At 51.9% G+C, this 26,361-nt stretch overlaps 1 protein-coding gene across 3 annotated transcripts; it reads right to left on the minus strand.

Annotated features, from left to right (window-relative positions):
• Window positions 1-481: 481 nt before the first annotated feature.
• On the minus strand, window positions 482-25,083 carry CACNA1F (calcium voltage-gated channel subunit alpha1 F). Of its 3 annotated transcripts, none has more exons than XM_041741908.1 (48): window positions 25,059-25,083; window positions 23,388-23,640; window positions 22,901-23,006; window positions 22,534-22,673; window positions 22,144-22,286; window positions 21,904-22,056; window positions 21,332-21,528; window positions 21,120-21,223; window positions 20,063-20,220; window positions 19,667-19,759; window positions 19,460-19,553; window positions 19,264-19,290; window positions 18,951-19,111; window positions 17,801-18,026; window positions 16,541-16,748; window positions 16,323-16,443; window positions 16,124-16,205; window positions 14,992-15,037; window positions 14,754-14,805; window positions 14,128-14,281; window positions 13,823-13,952; window positions 13,553-13,612; window positions 13,296-13,402; window positions 13,117-13,204; window positions 12,579-12,686; window positions 12,439-12,491; window positions 11,560-11,706; window positions 10,654-10,855; window positions 10,401-10,559; window positions 9,482-9,592; window positions 9,137-9,220; window positions 8,318-8,338; window positions 7,975-8,103; window positions 7,572-7,637; window positions 7,221-7,312; window positions 6,612-6,771; window positions 6,256-6,383; window positions 5,866-5,962; window positions 5,484-5,586; window positions 5,122-5,223; window positions 4,599-4,729; window positions 4,216-4,353; window positions 3,768-3,937; window positions 2,061-2,186; window positions 1,832-1,959; window positions 1,598-1,710; window positions 1,003-1,200; window positions 482-712 (listed from the first exon to the last, which is right to left on the minus strand). In XM_041741908.1, exons 1-48 carry the CDS (start codon window positions 25,081-25,083, stop codon window positions 482-484), a joined length of 5,925 nt encoding a protein of 1,974 aa, XP_041597842.1. The 3 variants fall into 3 exon arrangements, with proteins under 3 accessions (XP_041597842.1, XP_041597841.1, XP_041597843.1); XM_041741907.1 differs by having other exon boundaries at window positions 20,030-20,220; XM_041741909.1 differs by having other exon boundaries at window positions 20,030-20,220; window positions 23,388-23,402; window positions 25,019-25,083.
• Window positions 25,084-26,361: the final 1,278 nt, after the last annotated feature.

The following is a 26,361-nucleotide window of genomic DNA, read 5'->3' on the forward strand; positions in this document are numbered from 1 at the left end:
TCTAGGCCTTTCTACTGGCAGTACTCTCTACTCTGAGTATTTTTATCCTTTCTATCCTGTCTGTCTGTCCTTCCTCAGTCTGAGCTGACTGACCCCTTGTGGAATCTCTGACTTTGCCTCACTCTTTATCCAAGCCCCCACACATTCTCTCTCCTCCTCCTTCCTCCATCTCTGTCCGGTCCCCTTCCCCTCCCCCACCACCTCCACTCTGTCTCCAGCTTTTTTTGGCTGCTGTCTCTTCCTCCTCCTCCTCCCTCCTTCACTGACGCTGAATAATCAGGCCTGGCTGTCCTGGTTTCTGGAAATATTCGTGTGTGGGCAGTGGCTCAGGGCTGAAGCAGGGAATGGATGGCTGGGGGCTACTGGGCAGCCCCAGGCCCCAGTGCAAAGACACCAAAATCCAGGACTGTGGTCCATGCCTGTCTTCCTCTGGGGAAGGGAGAGCGGGAGTTTTATTGAGCAGTGGAGGAGGGGTGGGAATTCAGAGGGCATGGACACAGGCCATTTCATCTCCCAGGTCCTCCTCATCAAAGCGAGAGAGGATAGATTCCTCATCACTATACAGTGAGCTGGTCCCCTGTGCCAACAGGTTACTGGCAGCACTGTCCATCTCGTCCAGTGTCAGGCGGCATGCATCTGCAATCTCCTGCTTGGCTAGGGCCACAAAGCGTGGGTCTCGGGCAAAGAGGCCTAGGCCCTCGGAGATGAGCACCTGGGGGCACAGATGGGATCAGAGTTGGCAGAGGGCACAGCATGGAATCAAAGCAGTGTGCACAGAGGAGTCAGTGTAGATAGATGATGCATCATCCATGAAAGTGCGCAGGGGAGTCACTGGGGACAGTGGTGCATATGTCATGCTGAGCAGAAGTTGCAGAGCAAAGGGATAGATAATTACAAGCAAAACACAGAGCCAGGGGTGGGGGGCCCTTCCCCCTCCTTCCTGAGCTCCCGCTTCCTTCCCATATCCCCCATCCCTCTTGCCCGCATCCCTTCTGGACTCACAGCCTCCACCAGACTGTCAGCACTGCCCCTCTTGCCATGGCTGGAGTCTGAGTGGGTTCCGGGCACATGCAGACAGGTGAAGGTACGCAGCGGACCGCTGGACTTGCCGAGGTATCCCTCCCCTGCTGCGCCCTCCTCCACCAATAACAGTGGGGCATACAGGAGCCGACCCCGTTGAGGAGGGGTTGCCCAAGAACCCTGGACCAGAATAAACAGGGGGATAATGACTGCTGGGTGGGGTATTAGGATCTAGGACTCACCCCTGTGCCTACCTCTTACCACTGCCCACCCCAAACACAACCGGAGTCAAACTGAACACATATAAATCAGACTTGAGTTTACTTAAGAGCATAGAAGGCCTGGGTTTAAATCTGAGCTCTGCCACTGACTGGCTGTGTGATCCTGGGTAAGCCTCTCTGGGCCTCCGCTTCCTCCTCTGTAAACTGGGACTAGCCACAGTACCTGTCTCACCGGTGCCATGAGGATTTTGTGAATTCATACATGCCTCATTCTTCGGAAGACATGTGGTATGTTTGATAAACAGCCTAGGCTAACTCCATCCCTCCAGACCTCCGCACCCTATTCCCCACCTCACCTGAGCCCTGCTGGGCCCTGAGTTGCGTCCACGATGATAGGTGCCTGGGATGGGTAAATCCTCACAACTGCCCTGGCGCCGCAGACACTGTATGGTGAAGGAAGGCTTCCGCTCTGGGGGCGGGGGGAGGCATGGAGCGGGGAGGGGGGCGGCAAAGAAAAATGTCAGTGCGACCCCAGCCCTCTGCTCTGCTGGCCCCTGTGGGGGGCCCCCAGGGTCCATGCCTGCTCTCACCTGCAGGCGTGGGGGGCAGTAGACGGCGGCGTGGTGCATTGTGCCCATCAGCATATCTCTGGGGTCTGTGGGGTGGCAAAAGGATGGGGCGTGGGGGAGTCCCTGCCTGCTCATCTAGGTAGGCGAGCCTGTGCAGGAGAGAGAGCTTGGGGTGAGCTCAGGCCTGGGCATGTGCAATGGGGTCCCATTATTCCTGCCCTCCTGCACATGGCTCATGAGGTCATCCTACCTGTCGTGGCCAGAGTCTTTGGTGGGAATTTCCTCTTCCTCCTCCTGATTCTCTTGCTCTTTGGTTCCCTTGGGCTGAGAACTTCCTTCTTCGGGGATGGTGAAAATGAAACCCCCAGAGCTTCTCCTGGGGAAAGTGAAGCAAATTAGACCAGATTCCCCCCAGTATGGGGTCCTGGGGTTCTAGTTCCTTTTTCCATGCCTCATCTCCTACAGAAACTCTGCAGGTTTTGTTTTTGATTGAGAAAACTTACATAACATAAAATTAACCTGTCATCATTTTATTTTCTTTATATTTTATCTATCTATCTATCTATCTATCTATCTATCTATCTATCTATCTATATATCTATCTATCTATGAGAGAGACTAAGAGAGCACACAAGCCCGGGGAGGAGCAGAGGGTGAGGGAGAGAGAGAATTCCAAGCAGACTCTGCGCTGGGTGCAGAGCCTGAGTTGGGGCTGTATCTCACAACCCCAAGATCATGATTTGAACCAAAATCAAGAGTTGGATGCTTAACTGACTGAGCCACCCAGGTGCCCAACTTGTCATCATTTTATTTTATTTTATTAATTTTTTAAAGATTTTATTTATTCATGAGAGACACACAGAGAGAGGGGCAGAGACACAGGCAGAGGGAGAAGCAGGCTCCACGCAGGGAGCCCGATGTGGGACTCGATCCCGCGACTCCAGGATCATGCCCGGGCTGAAGGTGGCGCTAAACCGCTGAACCACCCTGGCTGCCCCTACTTGTCATCATTTTAAAACAAATAAGGGACACCTGGGTGGCTCAGCAGTTGAACGTCTGCCTTTGGCTCAGGTCATGATCCCGGGGTCCTGGGATCCAGTCCCACATCAGGCTCCCTGTAAGGAGCCTGCTTCTCCCTCTGCCTGTGTCTCTGCCTCACTCTCTGTATCTCTCATGAATAAATTTATTTATTTTTTTTTAAATTTATTTACGAGAGTCACACACACACACACACACACACACAGAGAGAGAGAAAGAGAGAGAGAGAGAGAGAGGCAGAGACATAGGCAGAGGGAGAAGCAGGCTCCATGCACTGGGAGCCCGACTTGGGATTCGATCCCGGGTCTCCAGGATCGCGCCCTGGGCCAAAGGCAGGTGCTAAACCGCTGCGCCACCCAGGGATCCCCAATGTATCTCTCATTAATAAATAAATAAAATATTTTTTAAAAGATGAATATGGGCTTTCTTTTAATAGATGTTTCTCATAATAAGGACCCAACATTTAAAAAAATCAAAGTTGGCTTGTTGAAGAGATACCTTCAACACAAAACTAAGGGTGTATTAGGGGAAGTGAGGAGGAGGCCGTACAAGCTAGGTGTGACTTCATTGCATTCTTTCATTATCCCCGTGAGGTAAGTGCTGTCATCATTCCCCTTTTATAGGTGAGAAAATTGAGGACCATGGAAACTAAGTTACTAGCCCAAGATCACTTAGCAAATGGCAAGCCAGGATTTGAACTTAAACTCATTTTGTTCCATGTTATGTGCTTTTTGTATTAAACCTTTGCATTGCTGTTCTCATATGAATCCCTTATTACCCTCTGTTCCCATACGAACCCTTGAATCCCTTCCATCCTTCCCAAATTTCCATTCAAAGGCCCTCTTGCCCCTCAATTACCCCCATGTAGTGGCTAGTCCCTGCCTTCCCTTAGAATTTCCCACCAGACCCTTGACCATACCTGTGGCCATGGGATCCAGCCTGGGGTACACTGGACTGTCTGGAATTGGAAGCCCCCCCATCGTCATCACTGGGACCAAGGGAGAGTGAATCTGGAAGTCTGTCCCCAACAGGCAGAGACACAGAAATCACGGAGCTCCGGCGAGGTGGGGGCTGGGAGCCCATCTGGGCCTGTGGAAGTCACAGGACTGAATGTTACCATTCATGTTCTATCTAAGTCACTTGGTCAGTGACACAAGTCACTTAGAGTTTATTTCCAGTGACCTCCTTAGGGGCTGAATCTGGATCTCACCCTCCAACAGTGGATGGTAAGTACCAAATAAACGTTTGCCTGTTGCAGGGGAGCTTCTCTGGGAGCCTCCTCCCCAGAGGCAGTGTCAAAGTTACTTAGGAATTAAGGGTATATTTTTACAATCAAATTCTGTAGGGGAGTGAAAACTTGTCCTCACTTTGTGTGTTTCCAGGTGTTTCTCATCTTCCTCCTCCTCTCCCTCCTGCCCCTCTTCCTCCTTCTCCTCCTCATCTGTGTCACAGGTGAGGGCCTGCCTGATCTCAGGACCCAAGTCGTGTAGGCTCCTCAGACCAGTCTGTGGAGGTAGAAAAATAGGGAAGCAAGGCATCTCAGTGTCTAAACTCCCCTGTTAAAGAGCCTGTTTCCCATGCAGGAGTGTGGGGTGGGGTAAGGGGTCCCTCAGCCACCCCTGACCCTCTGTGAGTCCTGGGGTCTCTGTTTCCTCATCTGTGACATGGGTTCCATGAGATCAAGAGGGCAGTCAGCCTCAGCCACAGTGCTCCCATATACCCCCACCCACCCAGGCCCCTCTCTGAAGACCTGAAGGGCAGAGGAGGTACTGTAGGGGGCCTCGCTCCCTAATAGCCCCTTTTCTTTCCTCCGCCGGAATTTGCGGAAATAGTCCTGGATCAGAAATGTGGCGTAGAATTTGCCCACGGTGACCTCTTCCTCTGGGGGCAAGAGGGAAGAGGCAAGGTCACACAGGGGTCCTCTGTCCCCCTACCCACAGCATAGACTCCTCTTCGTCCCCTCCCCCATCCAGTGCTTTTTTTTTTTTTTTTAAGATTTATTTATTTATTTGAGAGAGAGCACATGAGATAGAGAGCACTGTGAGTACTGAGCAGTGGGGAGCAGCAGAGGGAGAGGGAGAAGCAGGCTCTCCGCTGAGCAGGGAGCCCAATGCAGGGCTTGATCCCAGGACCCTGGGATCACCACCCGAGGTGAAGGCAGGTACTTAACCCACTAAGCCACCCAGGCGCCCAGTCCAGTGCTGGTTTTTGTGATGGTGAGCAATCATTTGACATTTGGGTGGGTTCAAGTAATTGGGGTGGAGCCATCTCACCGTCAGCAGGGGGGATGACTTCATCTAATAGCTTCTGCTTCATCCGCTTCCAGATCTTTTTGATGACAATCCGCAGCTCCTGATTGGCTTGTTCCAGGTTCCCTGCATCAGGAGAGGATGTGAGGCATGAGCCAATAAGAGGAGCCCTTTCCAGCTCCTTCCCTGTTGGGGAGGGGCTTCAGGAGCTTCTACTGCAGTTACACACCACCCCCATTGAACAGGTGGGAAAACAGGCCTGGAGAAGCCAGTCACTCATTTTGAGGTTCAGAGACAGGAGCTGGGCCCACACTCAATGAGACTAATCCCCAAACTCTCCTCAGGGGCCCTCCCGCTCCTGCCCCTTCCCCATCCCTCCCATGCACCTTCTGTCTTGATCTTCAAGGATGTCCGAACCAGGGCAAAGAGTGTGGCATTGAATGTCACTGTCCCATCTGAGTTGAGGGGCATGTTCATCGCCACAAGCCTCTACACACACCAGAGACATGGAGCCCCCCTTGAGCAAATGCCAGGGATGAAAGCATTGGATGCCCAGGGACAGAAACCTTTGAGGATAAAACCAAACATACCCTCCCCACCCAAGGCAGGGTCCCTGCCCACCCCTGCTATGTGGTGGTGGACAGCCCTCTCACAGGTGGGGGTGTGTGTGGTGGTGGACAGCCCTCTCACAGGTGGGGGGGTGTGTGGTGGTGGACAGCCCTCTCACAGGTGGGGGGGTGTGTGCTTGGGGGAAGGAGGTGCACAGACCTTGCAGGCTACTCGGTGTGGGCAGAGCTTCCCAAATCCCAAGGGGGGCTGGATGCGTCTCAGCAGGGCAACCACATCCAGGTGCTTGATGCGGCCCCTGGGGCAGATGGAGGCAGGTGGGAAGCACCGCTGGATTGGAGACATCTCCTCTAGCCCTTTCTGAAGACTCTACCAGCTCAGCACTACCTCCCCCTCACCATCAATACCTCAGAGCCTGCCAGGGAAGAATCCGAGGGCAGTGGGGAAGGAAGATAGAGGACAGAGGCAGTGGGAAAACTGGGGCATCTATTGCCTAGGTAATGGAAGAAACAGGTCAGAGGTTCTGGGGGCTGGGCTACTGGGTGGAGCAGTGCACTGTCCCCTGCAATCCCCTGTGGTTACAGGCCATACTTGGCTCCAGGGTCATATTCAGACCAGATCCTCTTGAATTCATCGAGGTGATGGGGGCCCAGGATGGACCAATCTCTGGTTAGATAGTCAAAGTTATCCATGATGACAGCCACAAAGAGATTTATGATCTGTGGGCCAGTGAACAGTGGGGATTAGGTAAAGGGCAGAGCTAGGTATGGGGGGGTTGGTGGGAGGCTGAGGTAAACTTATGGTTACTGGATCACGAGTCCCTGGGTTGATCTCATCAGACCAGCCCTTTTACCTGATCTGAAGGTTTGGGCTTCCCACCTTGTCCCCAGACCCCTCAGGGCCAGCCCCCATGGCAGTGGTGGTGGTTGTGAAAAAACGGTTCTCACCAGGAAGGCACAGAGCATGAAGAAGCTGATAAAATAGGCGATGGCAAAATTGCTACCACAGGTAAACTCCTCGCCAGGGCTGACGTCAGATTCAGGGTCACACCGACTCCCGGGAAGGCTGGCGAGCATTATCTCCTGCCATGCCTCACCGGTGGCACACCTAGGGGTCACATGGGGGGGCCATCCTGGAGGGGAAGCTATGAAGTCATGGCAAGTGGCACTGTGGGGGCTGGAGGGATGAGGCGATGACCCACTTCTTGCCAGGGGTTGCATATGACACAGATAGATTCCATAAAGTATTTCAATATTTTTGAAGCTGGTGTGGTGATTATGATGACAGTCATGTTCATCAGGTATCCCCATTTTGGTCCCCATTTTACTGGTAGGTCACTAGGGGCTATCCATCTTACAGCTAGAGAAAGGATGGCTGAGGGTAGATTATTATACAAGACTCTTCAGATCACAGCCATAAAAGGTCTCGGGTAAAAATGGAGTCCCATGCTGTCCTGTTATTTCTATAGCTCAGGCAGTCTGGGGGCCAACAGGGTGTGTGGGCACTCAATGGCATGTTGGGGACCAAGATGACAGTAGAAGGAGGGTAGATGTCACCTGAACAAAAGTAGCACAGCCTGTGGAAAGGTCTGAAAGTTGTTGTTTCGGTTGATCTGTGTGCCATCCTGAAGAGCCACCTTGCCAAACATCTGTGGGTACACAGGGCATGTGTCAGAGGAGTGAGCCCATGCCCCCACAGGTTGTCACTCATTTCACAACTTCTAATACTCAATAGATCCTCACAACCCTGACATGCAGGCACTGCTGATCCCATTTCACAGATGTGTGGACTGATTCAGTGTCATCCAGCTTGTCTTTCAACCCACCACCCCCACTGTAGGTGAATTCCTACCCAACACCCCTCAGCAGAGGAGTGCCTGGGGGATGCTCCCTAGGGTCCCCACTTGCCTGCATTCCAATGACTGCATAAATGAAGAATATCATTGCGATGAGAAGAGCCACATAGGGCAAGGCCTATGGGGGTGGAGAGGAGGATAGATATTTAGGTCCAGACAGAGCACTGTAAGCCCTAGAATGCACTGCTCCCTCAAGAGTGGGCCTGCAGAGAGATGTGGCCCATCCCCAAAGTGCCCACAACTACCAGTGTCTCACAAATGTGGACATGGTATTAAATACAATAGAATAAGGTCAGTAAGGCCAAGGCCTGTTGGGAATTGGGAGCCTAGAAAAACAGAAGTGGTAAATTTCAGACGGTAATGATACACAGGGAGATGTAGTGCTGGGGGTGGTAGAAGGACAGGTTGAGAGGCGTGAGATGGGGGTGGGGGTGGTCAAAGGGATGAGAGTGTACCTGGAAGGACTTGATGAATGTCCAGAGCAATGTGCGGATTCCTTCACCTTTACTGAGAAGCTTGACTAGTCGCATGACTCGGAAGAGGCGAAAGAAAGTGATGGAAATGCGGGAACTGTCCTCAGAGCTCTGAGGTTGGGGGTGTGGTAGGTATGATCAGTCTACATTTGCCACAGCCACCTCCTTATCTCATGCTTTGGACCTCCCAGCCCCCAAATCCCTCAGAACTCAGGCCCCAGGATGGTCAGGGAACATTTCTAGGGACTCTCAGGAAGAAAGGAAGGGAGGGTGGGTATGGAAAGGAGAGAGTTCCTGTTGTAAGGTGGGGACTATTGGGGACTACCTCGCCAAGGTGGCCACCATTCTGAAGGGAGGTATGGCCAAGACAGAGGTGGCAGAGAAGATGATAAGATCACAGGCCCAAATGAACAGGAGAATTGATGTAGCAGATATAGGGAATAATGGATGGTAGAGTAATTATTCAAGGGATGATGGAGAAGGTTATGAGGCAGTGGATCAAGATGATTGTGGGAAAGGTTGGCAATGAGGGTGGAAGGGAAATGAAATGGTACAGGAAATGATGGAGGAGAGCCAATGGAGCCAATGGAGGAAATGATGGAGCCAGTGGTTTCATGGAGATGATGGAGATTAGAGAACCGATGGAGATATGGAACCAGCAGCATTGTCAGTTGAGGTGACAGAGCCATGTAGGACCCAATGGAAGAGATGATGGAGCCAGTGGTACAGTCAGTGGTGATGACAGCCGTGGAAGACCCAGTGTCGGAGACAATGGAGTCATTGGAGGAAATGGAGCCAATGAAGTAGAAGAGACGATGGAGCCAAAGTAGTTGGTGGAGATGATGGAGCCAATGAAGGGTGATGTAGAGGAAATGAAGGAGGAATGGAGGAAATAATAGAAATAACAGGAGAGTCATTTTAGGAGATGGAAGAGCCAGAGGATAGGTTACAAATGGAATAAGGGAGCTTGTGGAGGGGGACTTTGGCTAAACCTGACAGGGACTCAGGAGATACAGAGCTAGAATGAGGAGCACTGAGTCTTCAAGAATAGGGTGGAGGTAAGCGAGAGGCACCTCTTCATGTGAAAGAAAGCCCTGGGGTTGAGGTGAGGAAAGGCTGGGTTAGTGGAGAGGCCAGTCCTTACGTTGACTTCAGTGACGGCAATGTCCACTACGCTGCCCACTACAATAAGAGCATCAAACGTGTTCCAGGCATCGGTAAAGTAATGCTGTAGGCAGGAAAAAAGTAGAGCCTTGTCCTCTCAGAGCTAGCAAGCTAGTATAGGAGGCCAGTAGTGGTAGGCGACATTGTGGAGGCAGGGCCTGGCTTGGACCACATGATGGGCCTGCATCTGAATCCCTGTCACTCCCTGGTCTCATGAGTCCTTGGTTGCTGCCCCTACCCGCCCCCCCCCAACCTGGAGCTCTGCAATGAACTCCACCCCAAGGAATTCACCCACGGCAGGTTGAATCTAGGGCTAGGGAGGCACCTTGGGTTTGAAGGCGATGATTTTGAGCACCATCTCAATAGTGAAGAGGCCAGTGAAGACCATGTTGAGGATGTCCATGGCATAATTAAAGGGAGCAGTCTGTTCATAGTGCTGGGGGAGAAAGCCAGGGATGAGGACAGAGCCTGAGGCAGAGACCTTGCCACCCACAACCAAATATTTTCTGGCATGGACAGAGGTGAGATGTGGTAGCACTATGCCTTGGCCAAACCCCTCACATTGTATCCCAATATGGATATTGGGAAGCCCAGCTTGTGATTTCCTAGCTTTCCTCGCAGCTGCTTCTGACAAATGAGACAGAAACAGAAGTCTGCTGCTGGCTGGACAGCTTCCATGAAAACTATTTTTGCTTTCCAATAAAAGGTTCAAATGAGGAGAGCCCCCTGGTGCAACCTTCCCTCCTTTTTCCTGCCTTGGATTTGGTTTTGATGTCTGGAGCTGCGGCAGTCATCTTGTGATCATGAAGCAACCACCGTAAGCATGAAAGCCAACTTGTTAAGAATGGTGGAGGATAAAGAGCCTGGATACCTGATGAACAATGATCAAACAGCCTACCTCTAAACTTCTTGTTATGTGAGGTAGCTACCGTATTTTGTTGACTCCAATATGCACATCTTTTCACATTTACACTCACTGAAAATGGAGTGTATTTCACAATCAATGGCAACTTACAATGCCCATCAGCCATTTCCCCACATTCTTATATCTCTTAAGTCAGGATACAACTTCCAATTATCGGCCTTAGGTTTGAAGAAATGTGGCAAATATTTTTATAGCTTAAGTCTCTGTCAGTTGGGGGTTTTGTTACTTGCAGCTGAAAGCATTCCTAATGGTTCCCAAGGTATTGTGTGGACAGAATAGGATCAGGTGACTGGCAGGGGTCAGGAAGGGGAGCTCAGACCTGCATTGCTAGAGCAACGGTGTTGAGCAGGATGAGCAGGAACATGAGGTACTCAAAGGCAGCAGAGTTCACAGTGGCCCACACACGATATTGATGTGGGTTCTTGGGGATGTAGCGGCGGAGTGGCTGGGCCTTGAGGGCATATTCCACACACTGGCGCTGCATATGGGTGCAGGGCATGAGTGAGCCATGGGATCTCAAGGCAAGGAGGTGGGGAGGGGTTGGAGGCCATGGGTGAGGGGTCAGAGGTCACCTGGTTCTTGTCCAGCTCACAGTTTTGGTATTCCTGCTCGCCCTGGGCACGGAAGGTGATGATGACAAAGCCCACAAAGATGTTCATCATGAAGAATGCAATGATGATGATGTAGACAATGAAGAACACTGAGATCTCCACATGGTAATTATAGATAGGGCCCTTGTCCTCTGCATTTGCATCGATGGCCTTGTACAGTAGACTGGGGAACCAGTGGGGGTAGGTGAGGAGATATCCCAGTCTCCTGAGACCTGACCCCAGAAACCTTATAACAGACACTCCAGAATCCCCTACTTGGCACCCCAAAGGCCTTAAATCCCCTGACCTAAACACCTGGAACCTCCATGCATACTCCAAGTGACCCCCACCTGTCCTCCAAGATCCCCAAATCCCCTTCTTCAGCCACCTAGAGATCCCCATGTAGCTCCCCAGAACTCCCCCACAAGCCAAGCCCCCAAATATTTCTAAATCCTGTCCCATCAATTTGAATTCCTTGCTCCTCTTCCCCAAAGATCTTCAGTTAGTACCCCAAAGACTTGTACAGCTCCTAAGAACTGAATCTCCAGCTCCAGCTCCTCTGAGACCTCCTCCAGTGCCCCTCCACCAGACCTCTACCTGGTCCCCCCTAAATTCTACCCATTCCTCTCTAGACTTCCACCTAGATCCTCAGAGGCCTCTAGCCAATTCCTGGAGACATCCCCTACCCAGTCCCCAAAGCGCCCCTAGCCAACTTCTGGAGGACCCCCACCCACTCCTCTGATATGCCCATCAGTCCGCATAAAACCTTATCCAGTCTCATGAGACCTTTATCACATTCCAAGATACCTTCCCACCCGCCCCCAAGGAGATCCCAGTCTAGAGACTCCTGCCCTGTCCCCTGTCCATCCCCGGGGCCCTGCTCCTCACGCAGGCCAGCCTTCGAAGGTGGAGACAGTGAACAAGGCCATCATGGCTGAGAGGACATTGTCAAAGTTGAAATCGCTGTTGACCCAGAGCCGCTCCCGGACCAGGGGCCGTGATACATCTCCATCGGGGTAGACCAGGAAGGAGCCCCTGTGGATGTTGCAGACAGGCTGGGTGGGTGAGGAGGGATGGGGAGCTGGGGAAATGGGACTGGGGTCTCTAGCATGGAGGCAGCAGGGCATAGTGGTGAGGATGGATAGCCGGGGTTCAAACCCTGATCCCCTGCCCTATTTACTGGCTGGGTGACCTTGGGCATTTAACCTCTCTGTGCTTTAGTTTTCCTCATCTATGAAATAAGGATATTAACAGAACATATTTCCCGGGGTACCGGGATCGAGTCCTGCATCAGGCTCCTTGCAGGGAGCCTGCTTCTCCCTCTGCCTATGTTTCTGTCTCTCTCTCTCTCTCTGTGTCTCTCATGAATAAATACACAAAATCTTAAAAAAAAAAAGGTGGAAGCCTGGGACTAGGTGGCAGTGGCTGTGCGTGGGTGGGGGGTGTTTAGGGATTTCCGAGGGGTTTGAAGTAGAATGTGGGTAACTCTGGAGAATGTGGAGAGGGGTTTTGGGGAGGTATTGGGGGATCTCTTAGGGCTTAGTGAGATCTGAGGACTCTGTAGCTCTTGGGAAAGTTCTGGGGGTTTATCATGGGACCTTGGGGGAATTCATGGGGTTTTGGGGTCCTCAGTAAAAACTGAAGGAGTCTCTGTAGTTTTTAGGAGGAACGTCTAAGGGTTCTAGGGGCCTTGGTGAAATCTAGGGGCCCCTTTGGCCTTTGGGAGGGGTCCCAAGCTCCAAGAAGGGCAGGGTTTTAGGCACTCACTTGCATTCTTGTGGGGTGTGTTTGGCTTCATCGGTGCAACTGTAGAATTTCCCCTGTAGGGAGGATATTTGTCAGGCAGATCTCCCCCTTACTCTCCACCTTGACCCATACCCGGACATCCCTCCGGTGTTTCCTCTCACCTTGAAGAGCTGCACGCCAATGCAGGCAAACATGAATTGCAGGAGTGTGGTCACAATCATGATATTCCCAATGGTCCGGATAGCCACAAACACACATTGCACCACATGCTGCAAGCACCCACAAATATGGCTAAAGAAACTGCATGCCACAGCAGCCAGGGGGTAGGGGTTCTGGGTGTAGATGGGGCTCAGGGACTTGGGCTGGGGACATCTGGTTATGGATCAGGGATGGGTGGTCAAAGATACAGGCCCAGGGCCATGTGGGCACCAACCAGGAATAAGTGTTTACCAAGAAGGGATATGTGGTCATATTTCAGGAACTTGAATCAGAGAAATGTGGCCTTTGATAAGGAATTTATAGTCACTTGGATGGAACATAGGTCAGGCCATACAATCAGTGGTCAGGGATGTGTGGTTACATGTTGGGGCCAGGCTCTGTGGTCATGCATCCATGCAAATGGCCAGTCTGATTAGAGGTCCTGGCCCTAGGAGTGGGGCAGGGGCATGGGTCCTGTGGGTTTGGGTGGGGTTGGGTTACCTTGAGTCCCTTGGCCCTGTTGATGGCTCGGAGAGGCCTCAGGACTCGGAGTACCCTCAGAATCTTCACCACTGAGATGGCGCTGGAGCTGGGGAAGGGTCAGTACTCAGGCTCTGGCCCAGGCTTGGCCTCTGTCCTGGGAGGAATAGAGTGGGGAGGAGGTGGGGAGAGTCACTCACTGGATGCCAAAAGAGATGAGGGATACACTGACCACCAGCAGATCCAATAGATTGAACCAGCTACGGCAGAAGGAGCCTCGATGCAGGAAGGCCCCAAATACTGTCATCTGGGGGAGGGGTAGAAGGACATCAGGCTAGACTCCAGGTGTGGGCATAGAGAGGGGAGGAAGGTATGGAAACAGGAAAGGTGGGCTGTAGGGATGGGGGCAGAGTGGGTTGGGGCAACTGGGGGTATGGCTGGGAGGCCTATTTGTTACCTTTAGTAGAATCTCCACAGTGAAAATAGAGGTGAAAGCATAATCAAAATACCCCAGAATCTGGGGGGGGGGTGAGAAATAGGGGAAGCCATTGAGTCATAGCTGAGGGGACTCCTTGGGGGTGTGGGTGTATATGTGTGTGTGTATGTGTGTGTGTGCTCACACCTCTCTGTAAGTTTTGCTGTCCCCCTCTCCTTCCCTCCCTCTCTTTCCTCCTCCCTCTCCTCCTGCCCCTGGGAGTGTCCCCCTAGCCCCCTGCCAAAGGCTCACATGGTTGCGGAAGGAGTGGGCTCGGATGGGGTCCTCAGCGGCCAAGGACACACTGCTGAGGATGATGAATACCAGAATAAGATTGGTGAAGATATGATGGTGGATGAGGGTGTGGCAGGCCTTCCTCAGCCTGGGGAGTGGGGAATGGGCTGCGGTCAGAACCCAGGACCAGGGAGTTGAGTGGGAGAGCCCAAGGGATACAGCTCAGCCTCTGTTGCATCAGGCCATGCCCGCTGCCAGAGCTTTGGCTGCTCCCCGGGCCTCCACCTGCCCCAGCCCCTCCTGCACCCACTCCCAGCACTCACGGGTTGGTTTGGCTGAGACAGAAGAAGGCGCTGCCCTCAGGGATGGGTACCACCTTCTCCTTGGGTACAACTTCTTGCAGGAGTTCCACATGCCCTGCACCCCCTTCCTCCTCTTCCTCCTCCTCCTCCTCCTCTTCCTCTTCTTCCTCCATGCCTGGCATCAGAAGAAGATCAAAAGACAGACAATTCATTGGAAAACGTATGTACAGCACCTAGAACAGTGCTTGTCACATGGAAAATTCTTCCCATCTCCCTGCTAGAATGTCAGCTCCTCGGAGAAGGGATTTTAGTCTGTTTGGTTCACTGTTGTGTCTCTGGCACTTAGAACAGTGTCTGGGACACCGCAGAAGCTCAGGAAATGTCTGCCGAGTGAATACCACCATCCTTGCAGTCCACTATACACTATTTTACAATAAAGGCTCTGAGAAGTTCTGCAGTAAAACAAAAGTCACTTCTTTTCTTTAAATCTCAACATCCCAAATGTTGCTGGCCACACACCAAGCCCCTTACTTTCAAGATGATTTCAGAAAAGGCTTCTCAAGAGAGGAGGATTTCAGGGGTCAAGAGCTCTGCCTGGGTGCCATCTCTAAGGTCCAACACCTTCTCCACCCGGCCCTGCCACTTGCCTGCTCCTTCATTCTTTCTGCCCTCCTCTTCCTCATTCTCCCCACCAGCCACCTGGGGACAAAAGTATGGGGGTCACCGATGGTAGGGGAGACGCTATAGGATGGACCCAGGGGAGGCAAGGAAGGAGCGCAGTAATGGAGGAATGCACAGGCAGAGTATGGGGGTTAAAGACACACACATACAGACAGGTATGGGTGGTAACGCGAGGTGTAGACAGTGATCAGGCTTCTAACTCACCAACACTCCATTTTCTTGTGGGACAGCCCCCTCAGTGCTCTTCTCCCTGTTGGAGGAAAGGGGAGTGATTGCTAAGGATCACAGCAGATAGGTGAGGCTGAGGGGGGTCAATGCAGTCAGAACAGACCTTTCTGAGGTCCCATGGAAACTCCCTGCTTCTGCCCTCATCCTCACAATCTGTTCTTTTCACAGCAGCCAAAAGGATCCTGTTAAATCTTAAGTCTGGCACATTTTTCGTCTGCTCACACCTCTCCCATGGCTCCCACTCACTCAGAGCAAAAACCAAAGTCCTTACCATAGCCCAGAACGCCCCCAATATGGCCTCACTGTTCCCCCATTTGAGCTCACCTCCTACCACTCTCTTCCTTGCTTACCCCACTCCAGACTCACTGGTTTCCTTGGTATTTTTTTGGACGCACTGAATGTGCACCTCAGGACCTTTGCTCTTGCTCTCCCCTTGTCTTGAGCACTCTTCTTCCAGATATTTTCTTTTTTTTTTTAAAAAAGATTTTATTTATTTATTCATGAGAGACATACACAGAGAGAGAGGCAAAGACACAGGCAGAGGGAGAAGCAGGCTACATGCAGGGAGCCTGACATGGGACTGGATCTGGGTCTCCAGGATTACGCCCTGGACTGAAGGCGGCACTAAACTGCTGAGCCACCCGGGCTGCCCCCTCCAAATATTTTCATGGCTCACTCTCTCACTTCATTTGGGTGTCTGCTCAACTGTCACCTCTGAATAATGGCCTAACCAAAGTAGCAACTCTCATTTCTCTCTATTCTTTTATTCCATTTTCTATTATCAATTATTAACATATATTTAAATTAAATTATGTTATACATTCATTTGTTTATATTTTGCTTGCCTCCCTCAACTAGAATGCTATCTTCATGAGGGCAAAGGCTCTGTCTACCTTGACCATTGTTGTCTCCTCCGTGTCTAGAACATGGCCTGGCACAAAATAGGTGATCAAGAAATACACATTGAATGAATGAGGACCGACAGAATGGATCTAGGGATATGGGTTGCCAGGGTGACCAAGGCATCTCTGGTGGGGTGGGGTGTATGTGTGGGGACCAAGTCAGGGATCCCAGAGAGAGACTGTCTTGGGGGCAGGGCCAGACGTACTTGCCCTTGTCCTTGGGAGTGCCTGTATCTCCGCTGGCCAGGTTATCCACAGCTATGGCGAGAAACACGTTCAAAAGGATGTCTGGAGCTGAGCTCAGGGTGCAAAGAATGGAGAATCAGCCTGCCTGTGGACTGCCCACATCCCCTTATCCACCCCTCCATCCTACCACCACCCAGCCTCCCAAAGCTCCAAGGATACAGTTGCCACAGATGAAAAGGATGATAAAATAGACACACACCAGCATTCCTGGGAAGAAGGGGCCACCATAGGCCATGATGCCATCATACATGACCACGTTCCAATCCTCACCTGTCAGGATCTGGGGTGGGAGTTCACCGTGAAGCTCTTTGGACCCTCCCACCCTACGGTTCCTCCTCCCTGCCTGGCCCACCTATCCCATGGCCTCCAGACTCCACCTGAAAGACAGTGAGGAGGGCCTGAGGGAAGGTATCAAAGGTGCTCCGCTTGGTGTGGGTCTGGTCAAAGTTGAACTTGCCCCCAAACAGCTGCATGCCAAGCAGGGAGAAGATGATGATGAAGAGGAAGAGGAGAAGCAGCAACGATGCGATGGATTTCATTGAATTGAGCAGGGATGCCACTAAATTGCTCAGAGATGCCCAGTGCCTGCAGCAGAGATGGAGGAGGCAGGGTTGACATGTCCAGTGGTGGGTGAGTCAGGAGCCAGGGCAGGACTCCAGCTTGCAATGCACTGGGCGTGGGCTGGGTTAAAATGAACTTTGGAGTTGGGTTGAGGCAAAAATGCGATGTGAGGGGAAGGTTGAGTTTGGAGTTAGGATTGGAATTAAAGGTGTAATGAGAGATGAAGTCAGGATAGAGGGTATATGGAAGTTGATGAAGCTAGAATTGGGTTTCAGGTTGGGAGTATTTGGAGTTAGATACCTGAGTTGGGGAAAAGGTTGTGGTTGAGAGTTGGGATAGAAGAGGGGGTAGGGATGAGATTGGGTCTGAGTCTGGGGTTGGAGCTGGAGATAGGCTGCTGGTTAGGAGTTAGGGACATGGGATTGTGGTTAGTGATGGAGATGGGCTGCAAGTTAGGGATGAGATTGGAGATGGGGTTGACTTTGGGATTTGGTGTTGGGGCTGTAGATGAGCTTGCATATGATGAGTGGCTAGGGGTTGGGGTTAGAGATGGTGTAATGGTTGGGGATGAGCATGGAGGTGAATTCAGAGATGGGGCTGGGAATACTGTTTGAGCTGGAGTTGAGTTTGAGGAAGGGGATGGAAATAGAGTAGACACCCTCCACAATGGCTTTTAATCACTAGGCAGGGGGCGCCTGGGTGGCTCAGATTTTGGCTCAGGTTGTGATCTCAGGGTCAGAAGATCGAGCCCCAAGTCAGATTCTGGGCTGGGCATGGAGCCTGCTTAAGATTTTCTCTCTTTCCCTCTCACTCTGCCCCCCTTACCCCCCACTCGTACTCTCTCTCTCTCTTTCTCCCTCTAAAAAAATAATCTCCATGAGGTGGGAATTTGTGTCTGTTTGATTCCTGCTGTTTCTCCAGAGCCTGGAGAAACAGCAGGAATCAAAGGGTGCCTGGCACGCAGTAGGCACTCAGTGGATATTTGCCAAATGAATAGTGATACAGATAGTCACTGGAGCTGGGGAGAGGGATGCTAGGGCTGTGCTTGGGGCCCAATCCTCCCCCACCCCACGCACCTAGTGACCTTAAAGATCCTGAGGAGGCGCACACATCGGAGCACTGAGATGCCCAGGGGCTGCATGGTGCCCACCTCCACCAGGGTGGTCTCCAGGATCCCCCCACAGACCACGAAGCAGTCAAAGCGGTTGAAGAAGGAAGAAACATAGACAGAAGGACCCAGACCGTACAACTTGAGGAGCATCTCCACCGTGAACAGACAGAGCAACACCTTGTTGGCATACTCTGTGAGAAGAGGGGCAGAGGTGACTGAACTGGCCAATTTCCTTGGTGAGGTGTAAGGAGGTAGGGGCCATGGGGCAATCTGGGGTAGCTGGCATTGGGCCAGACGCAGCTGGTGGTAAGGCTACGGTTAGGGGTTGGGGTGAGTTTGTAGGTCAGAGTGGGTGAGGTTTTGAGGGGCTTGGAACCAGGGTGAGGGGCAGAATCAGGGTGGGGGCCTCAGTCAGTCTCTATGAGTCCAGGAAAACACCCCTTCACAGGTAGTGTCAGAGTTTGGGGTTTAGTTGGGACTGAGGCTGGTTTGAGGCTTGGGGTCAGAAGAGTGTTCAGTATTCAGGTTGGGGTTGAGATCAAAACGAATAATAGTAAGAGCTAACACTTATAAAAGGTTAGCTTTATGTGGACCAAGCCATGTCTGAAGCACTTTTCACCTGAACTAATTCAATCCTTCCAAATACCCCAGGAAGTGGGTATGATTACTAGCCCCATTTTGGAGACAGGAAACTGAGACATGGAAGGGTTTAACCTGTCCAGACAGCGTGGAGTTAAGATTCCTGACTCTGGGGCCACCTGCCTGGGTTTGCCACTCGCTAGCCGAGTCTTGGGATTAATCATTTAATTCTTCAGTTCCTTGGTGCTCAGTACTCTGTGCCTTAGTACTTGATTCACATAAGATTTTTGGTCAAGAGTAACTGAGTTAGTACATGTAAAGTGCTGACAACAGAGCTTGATGCACAGAGCAAATGCTACATCATTGTAAGCCACAGGGTGGGATGGGACAGGCTGAGGTTTCTGCATTTGTTAGGGCAGGAAAGCAATGTCCAGGGGGTCTGAGGAACTCTAGAGATCCTGGATTTGGGCTTCTGGGGTGGAGGGAATTGGGGGCTGGGGAAGAGGCCTGGCAGTCGGGGCATGGGGACAGCGCACCCTGGATCTGGGTAAGCCACATGGGTTGGCCATGGTGCTCTGAGGCTATGGTCAGTGTGTTGAGGAAGACGAGCAGCAGCACGGCCCAGTAGCAGGCGGTGGACTTCACAGCCCGCCGGCAGCGTGCCCGGAGTCCTCGGTTGACTCGGCGGAGGCGGCGGCTGGGGGGGGAAAGGGGAGTTCACTGGCTGAAGTCACCCACCTAAGCCATGCTGGGGGGGCTCAGGTAGGGTAGCCCAGGGGTCATGGGGGCCTTGGAGGTGGGGCTTACAAAGTCATGGGGCCCCAGAGTCCCATAACTTTCTCAACTCACCAGACCCTGGTTTTCATGATCTTGTTTCTGGAAAAGAGGATGAAAGGTAGGTGTCATAAGGGACAAAAGGGCACAATCAGTAGTTGGGGTTGGCGGTCAAGGGCTGGGGTCAAGGTTAGAAAGTAAAATAAGGAGTCGGGTCAGGGTCTGGACTGGGTTCTGGGCTGGTTAGAGGCCAAGGGCTGGGGGTGCTCACAGGCAGCGTGTACAACTGGCCAGAGCCCCCTCCTCCTCTTCCTCATCGCCTGGCATCTCTGCCATTGAACCGGTGTCACTGGCTGGGAGGCTGGCTGTGGGCAGGATGCGAAAAGAGGTCAGTATGTGAAGACCCCAGGGTTCTAGCCTTGGCTTTCTCCTCTGTCTACCCATCCTACCCTCCTCCTCAACCTGGATGGGCCCCCACCATGGCTGCTGGTGGAGTGTGTGGAGCGGGTGGAGTGACTGAACCAGCGCAGATGTCCACGTCTCCTGGTGGTCAGATCTGCCAGCTGTGGCCCTGGGGACAGGGAGGACATCTGAGGAGCATGGCCTGAGGCTGGGTTAGGGCCATGTGGGGGGAATGTGGTGGGGGCGGGGCTGCTATTTGGAGTCCTTGTTTTGGGTACAGTCTGGGAAGGGTACTTGAGTCTGGGTCTGGTCCTGTGTCCTAGGCTGGAACTGGGGGGACTGGGTGTCCAGGCATTGCCGGTGGGGGTGGGGTCTCAGGAGGGTAGCCCACATCTGAGGCAGCAGGGAGCAGGGAATGGGCCAGACTGGGGTTGCCTACGGTGGCCGGCCCGGCCCTCTTCAGCCATAGAACCAAAGTTGCCATCGGTTGAGGGGTCTTCGAGGCCCAGCTCCTCTGCCTGCGTGATCCAGTCCAGGTAGCCCCGCAGGTCCTCCTCCAACTGTTGCTTCTCCCGCAGCTTCTGGAAATCCCCTCGTGCTTTGGCCTTCTCCCTTTCCTTGGAGAACTCCCTGGAGGAGGAAGATGGAGAACCACCCTGTCTCCCTTGCCTTTACCATTCCAGCCCCACTGGGCTCCTTGCCGTTCTCTGAATATGTCCAGCACATGCTAGCTTTGCACAGCTGGTTCCCCTTGCTTGGAACACTCCACACAGCCCGTGCTCTCATCTCTTTCACATTTCTACTCAGATAACACCTTCTCGAGGAGGGGTGTCCTGATTGTCCCTATTTATAATTGCAAGAGTTGCCCATTTCTATCTTTAACCTTGTTCCCCCCCCCCCACAGCACGTATTCCACATAAAATACCACATATGTGGGGCGCCTGGGTGGCTCAGCGGTTGAGCATCTGCCTTTGGCTCAGGGCATGATCCCGGGGTCCTGGGATCAAGTTCCAGTTCGAGCTCCCCGCAGGGAGCCTGCTTCTCCCTCTGCCTAGGTCTCTGCCTCTCTCTCTGTGTCTCTCATGAATAAATGTTAAAAATCTTTAAAAATCCATACACACTACATATGTGAAGTGCCCAGCTGGCTCAGTCAGTAGAGCATGTAACTCTTAATCTCAGGGCTGTGAGTTCAAGTCCCACATTCGGCATGGAGCCCACTTAAAATAAGGAAAAATTTAAAAACCCACTACATACATGTGTGTAGGTGCATGTATCCACAACCTGTTGTGTATATTGCTATTATCTGTCTCTCCCCATCAGAACATAATATCCAAGAAGACAGAGATTTTTGTCTTTTATTCCATTCCTAGAATGGTGCCTTGCACACAGTAGATGCTCAATGTTGACTGACCAAATGAAGGGGCACTTCAGATGGGTGCTGAAAGATGCCTAGGGGTTTGCTAGGAACAACAAAAAAAATGAGACAGGGGCTGAAGGGCGGTATGGGTAGAGGTGTCTAGGCTCCTCACCCACTCAGGACACCAAGCACAAGGTTGAGGACGAAGAAGGACCCGAAGATGACGAGACTCACGAAATATACCCAGGGCAGCTCATACCCCATGGCGTCCTGCATCTAGGGAGAGAGGGAACATGCGTCTCTCAGGATATGCAGACACTCTCGCCTGAGCTTAGGAGGCAAGGCAGGGGCAGTCTCGCACCATGTGCGGGTCGTCCACCTCACCCAGTAGAGCACGTCGGTCCAGCCTTCCATGGTGACGCACTGGAAGACCGTGAGCATGGCGAAGAAGAAGTTGTCGAAGTTGGTGATGCCTCCGTTGGGCCCTGCCCAGCGCCCCCGGCACTCGGTCTGGTTCAGCGTGCACGCTCGCCCTGAGCCCGAAGACGCACAGGGCGACGGGTCCTCCTCGGCTTCCATGTCTGCGGGAAGACTGGAGCTCCGGGTTCTGAGGCTCGCCCACCCACAGTCACCGCTACACTGGAGCCCCGCCCATCTGGTAAGTTCAGCTCTGGGTTGAGATTTTTCTAAATCAAGGGCCGGGTAGGGCCTTGGCCTGTCGGGGGAGTCTTGCGATGGGGCGGAGCTATTGGCAAAGGGGTGGCCGTAGTTCGGGATTGAGGACAGAATCTTGAATAAAGGGGTAGCGCTCGTTATTCTGGGGGTGGAGCCTGAGCCTGGGGGTGGAGTCTTGTGGATTTGAGGGGGTTTTTATGAGAACAAGGTGGGGGCCTAGGAACCGGTGGAGGTGGTGGGGGTCGGGGGGGTCCTGGCTCTGGAGGGGTGGAATGGCTGACCAGATCCCAGGAAGTAACATGTCTTGTGCATGCGTCCAAGGAACAGCTCAAGTCCGATGATGGCATAGATGATGATGACGAAGAGCACGAGCAGTGCAATGTGCAGTAGCGGCACCAGCGCCTTCATGATGGAATTGAGCACTATGTGCAGGCCTGTAGGGACAGAGAGGGAGGTGGGCCTATCCCACCCCTCTCCTGTGCCCTTCCCCCACCTCCAACCTCCCAGGGCGTGCCACTCACTTGGCACCCCAGATACCAGCCTCAGTGGCCGCAGCACCCGAAATGCCCTCAACGCCTTCACATCGAAGCCCCCCGGCTTCCCCCCGGTATGCGGGGTGTCCCCCGGCCGACCAGGGCCCTGCTCCAGTAGCACGCTGAACAGCCTGATGGGGTAGCACGGGATGAGAAGGCCGAGGTCGACCCTTGCGACCTCCCTCCACCCCTCCCTTCTCAGAAAAGCACAAGTCCCTGTAACTGGAAATGCGAATATATTTAACACATGTTAACAATTCCTGATTCTGGCTGCCAAATGGGACCCGGAGGAAGTGGACATTTCCCCCGCATCCCAAACTCAGCGGGCCTGGGGTAGGAAGTTGCACCAAGGTGGGAGTGTCCCCTGTAGACGCGCACCCGACCACAACGATGATGAAGTCAAGTAGGTTCCAGCCGTTGCGGATGTAGGCGCTGGGATGGAGCACCAGCCCATAGGCCACGATCTTGAGCACGGTTTCCACAGTGAAAATCACCAGGAATACATACTCCACTTGCTCCTGAGTGCGGAGCCAGGGGTGGGGCGGAAGAGTAGGGGGTTAATTGGGGGTGGGGCTTGAGGGGGGCTGGGGAAGGGAAGCATAGTGGGGATCTAGGGTGAGGCTCCATGGGAGAGGGTCTTGTGGGTCAGCGAGGAGGGGGGATGGGGGGAGCTTAAAGGGTTGTGGTGTGGTTCTATTGGGGCTGTATCTGGCTGGGGGCAGCAGGGGTGGAGGATGAGCCTCACCAGGTTGTGGTTAGCAGTGTTGGAGTCATCCTCTGGGAAGGGGATGTAGACCCCCAGGGCTACACAGTTGGCAAAGATGGTCAGCAGGATGAGGATGTCAAAAGGCCTCAAGTGGACAGTCAAGGACCCAGGCAGATAGGCATCAGGATCTCCGCATTCCCTTGGGGCTCTCCCCACCCAGTGCTGATGGTTGACCCAAGGCAACCAGCCTCGGCATTCCCAACCCCTGCTCCGATCAAGGCTTTGACTTTGAACCCCTTAGAAACCTTAGCTATCCCCAACTCTAGCCTTGATTTCTTCCTTAACTCCTGACACTCCTCCTTTCCCCAGTAACCTTCACCTTTCTCAACTCACCCTCTAATCCAGTTCTTGACTCTTGGTCCCTAGTGACTTCAGCCTTCCTCCATTCCAGCCCTGACCCAATCCTTGACTCTTGGTGCCCTGGTGACCCTCACCCCTGAGCCCTGCCCCTGGCCTTCCAGGATGCTTCCACTCCACAATGTTGATGCAGGACCGCCGCAGCGGGTTGGCCAGAGTGAGGCAGAAGAGCGCCCGGGGTGACCGTTGGGCACTGGCCACTGCCACCGTCTTGTGCTTATTGTGCTGAGTTCTTCGCTTAGGGGTCTCTGGGCCCACGGCCCCACTGATTTCTTCGCCCCCTGATGCTGGAGGCCCAGGGCACAGCCCCCATTCAGGCCCAGGGCCTGTCCCATTGACTGGGCTGGGCTCTGGGGTGGTGTCTGTGTGGAGAAACCAAGTCAGGGAGGGACAGGGTATTGGGGCAATCATGATTGCCTCCTTCCTGATCCCATCCCTGTGTCTGGGGGAAGGAGAGAAGAGTATGTAAAATTAGGGAGAGTCGGGGGTGCCTGAGTTAAGAATTGAGGGTAAGACTTGGTGTTGTAATTGATTGGGGGGTAGAGTTTTTGGAGAAGGGAGGGTGAGATTACATGTCCAAGTAAAAGAGGCTTTGCTGTTAGACTTGATAGGGAGTTTAAATTGGCACTGAGTGGGATGAAGTTTATAGCTGGAGGCAAATTTAGGGTTAAATTAGAGTGGTGGACTTCTGGATTGGATTTCAATACAGGTAGGAGTGGAGTGTGTGAGTTGGGATTAGAATTAGGATCAAGGTTAGGGTTAAAGTTAAGTTTCGATGGGCCCTGAATTTGACCCTGGGGTTTTCAGCTAAGGCCATTCCTAATTCCTGTGGCTTTGTTCCAGCCTCTGAGGGGCAGTAGGTCGGCTTGCTTAAGATCCCCAGGGTTAGAGGAAACAAGCTGTCTGAATTTTTATTTCTGTCTGAATTTAAATCCTGACTCAACCACTTGGTAGCTGTGTGTAGCCTTGGGAAAATTATGTAACCTCTCTGAGTCTCAATTTCCTTATCTGTGAAATGGAATCATAAGAGTACCTATGTTTAGAGTTGTGAGGATTGTGAGTTCAGCATTCAGAATAATGTCTGGCACAGAGTATTATTCCCATTTTGCAGGTGAGGAAATTGATGCCAAAAGGGAGGTTAAGTGATTTGATGAAGTAGCTGAACTGGGATTCAAATCTATGTAGTCTCTGACTCCAAGCCGTCATGACTTACTACCACCATCAAATGTGTTCATTCTCTCTCTCTCTCTCTCTCTCTCTCTCTCCCTTAAAAATTTATCTGTGCTCTTTCTGGGAAGTCAGAGACCTACTTATAACAGTATTGATATCTAGATGTTGGGGTTGAAGTTAGGTGAATTTAGAGCTCATAGTAAGAGCTGTATCTACATTGGGCATTAGACTCTAATGGGGGTTTGCCTTCTGGTTGGTAAGGTTTGTGTTAGGATTAAGCTTGGGGCTGGCTTTGGAATTGGGCTTGGGGTGGGCACTACGATGGAGGTTGGGGCCAGGATTAGGGTTGAGATTCAGTTGGGAACTAAAGCTGTGGATGGGGCTGGGAGGCCATAGGGGCAGGGTCTGGGTAGGCTGAGCATCAGGGTTCAGGTGGCAGTAAGGCTATATTTGGTGCTGGCTGGGATGGAAACAAGGCGATATGGTTCTGGTCCCCGGTGACTCTCCAGGGGTGGGGTCCCGTTGGGCAGTAGATGGGTCAGAGGGACAGAGGGTAGAGCAGAGCCTAGGCTTGCTCCAAGGGTCTGCAAGGGTGGAAAGCTGCTCTCACCTTTCCCGCCATCAGATGCCGACATCCTCCTTTCGAGGTTGAAGAGCCATCTGCACATAGCCCCCCTCTCTTCCCCCAGCTTTAGGGAGATTAAGGTCACAGGGAGGGGCCATAGCAGGGTTGGATGGGACAGTGAGTAGGGGCAAAGATGGGACATTTATGGGCTAGATCCTGGCAACAGAAAAGGCACTGATTTTTTAAAAATATTTTTATAAAATATATACCAGTACCAGTCAGTCAGAAATTAAAATAAGGAGATCCCTGGGTGGCTCAATGGTTTAGCACCTGCCTTCAGCCCAGGGTGTGATCCTGGGGTCCTGGGATCGAGTCCCACGTCGAGCTCCCTGCATGGAGCGTGCTTCTCCTTCTGCCTGTGTCTCTGCCTCTCTCTCTGTCTCTCATGAAAAATAAATAAAAATCTTTTTATTTTTTAAAAATATTTTATCTATTCATAAGAGACACACAGAGAGAAGCAGGCTCCCCACAAGGAGCCCGATGTGGGACTTGATCCCAGATCCCAGGATCAGGACCTGAGCCAAAGGCAGACGCTCAACCGCTGAGCCACCCAGGGATCCCAATAAAATCTTTAAAAAAATAAATAAAATCTTAAAAAAAGAAATTAAAATAAGAAAAATGATATCATTTCCCAATAGTATCTGAAGTTTGAAGTACATAAAAATAGACCTAACATACGTATGTGCAAGATCTCCATGGAAAAAAATGATCAAATATTATCAAGTGATTTAAAGGGAACCTAACTAAATGGAAAGATAAGTTTACTAATAGAAATGGTCAATGTTGTGAAAATGCCAATTCTTCCCAAAGTGATTTAGAGATTCAATGCAGTCCCAAACGAAATCCTGAAAGATTTTTCCATGGAATTTGACAAATTGATTCTAAAATGTATATTGATATACAAAGGACCTAGAAAAGCCAAAATCCTTTAAAAAAACAAGATGGGAAGGTATTCCAGACCAGATATCAAGGCGCGTTATAAAGCTACAGTAATTAAGAACAGAAAAGAGTTCAGAAAATGAGCCCCACATATATGTACACATGATTTATTTATGATAAACATGGCAGTACTAAGCAGTGGAGACAGGGTAGTCTTTTTAATGAAATGGTGGTCAATTGAATGTCCTGTGTAATTATTCTTTGGAGTGTACACAGATGTGTAACATTAAAAGAAAACATTTATGGAATGCATGAATACTAGTGACTACAATTTACATAGTGCTTTCCTACTGTACTATGTGTCCGGTATATAGTAACAAGGTTTTACACAAATTGTTTTAATCCTCGC

Source organism: Vulpes lagopus, chromosome X (assembly GCF_018345385.1).
Source record: "Vulpes lagopus strain Blue_001 chromosome X, ASM1834538v1, whole genome shotgun sequence".
Lineage (NCBI taxonomy): Eukaryota > Metazoa > Chordata > Mammalia > Carnivora > Canidae > Vulpes > Vulpes lagopus.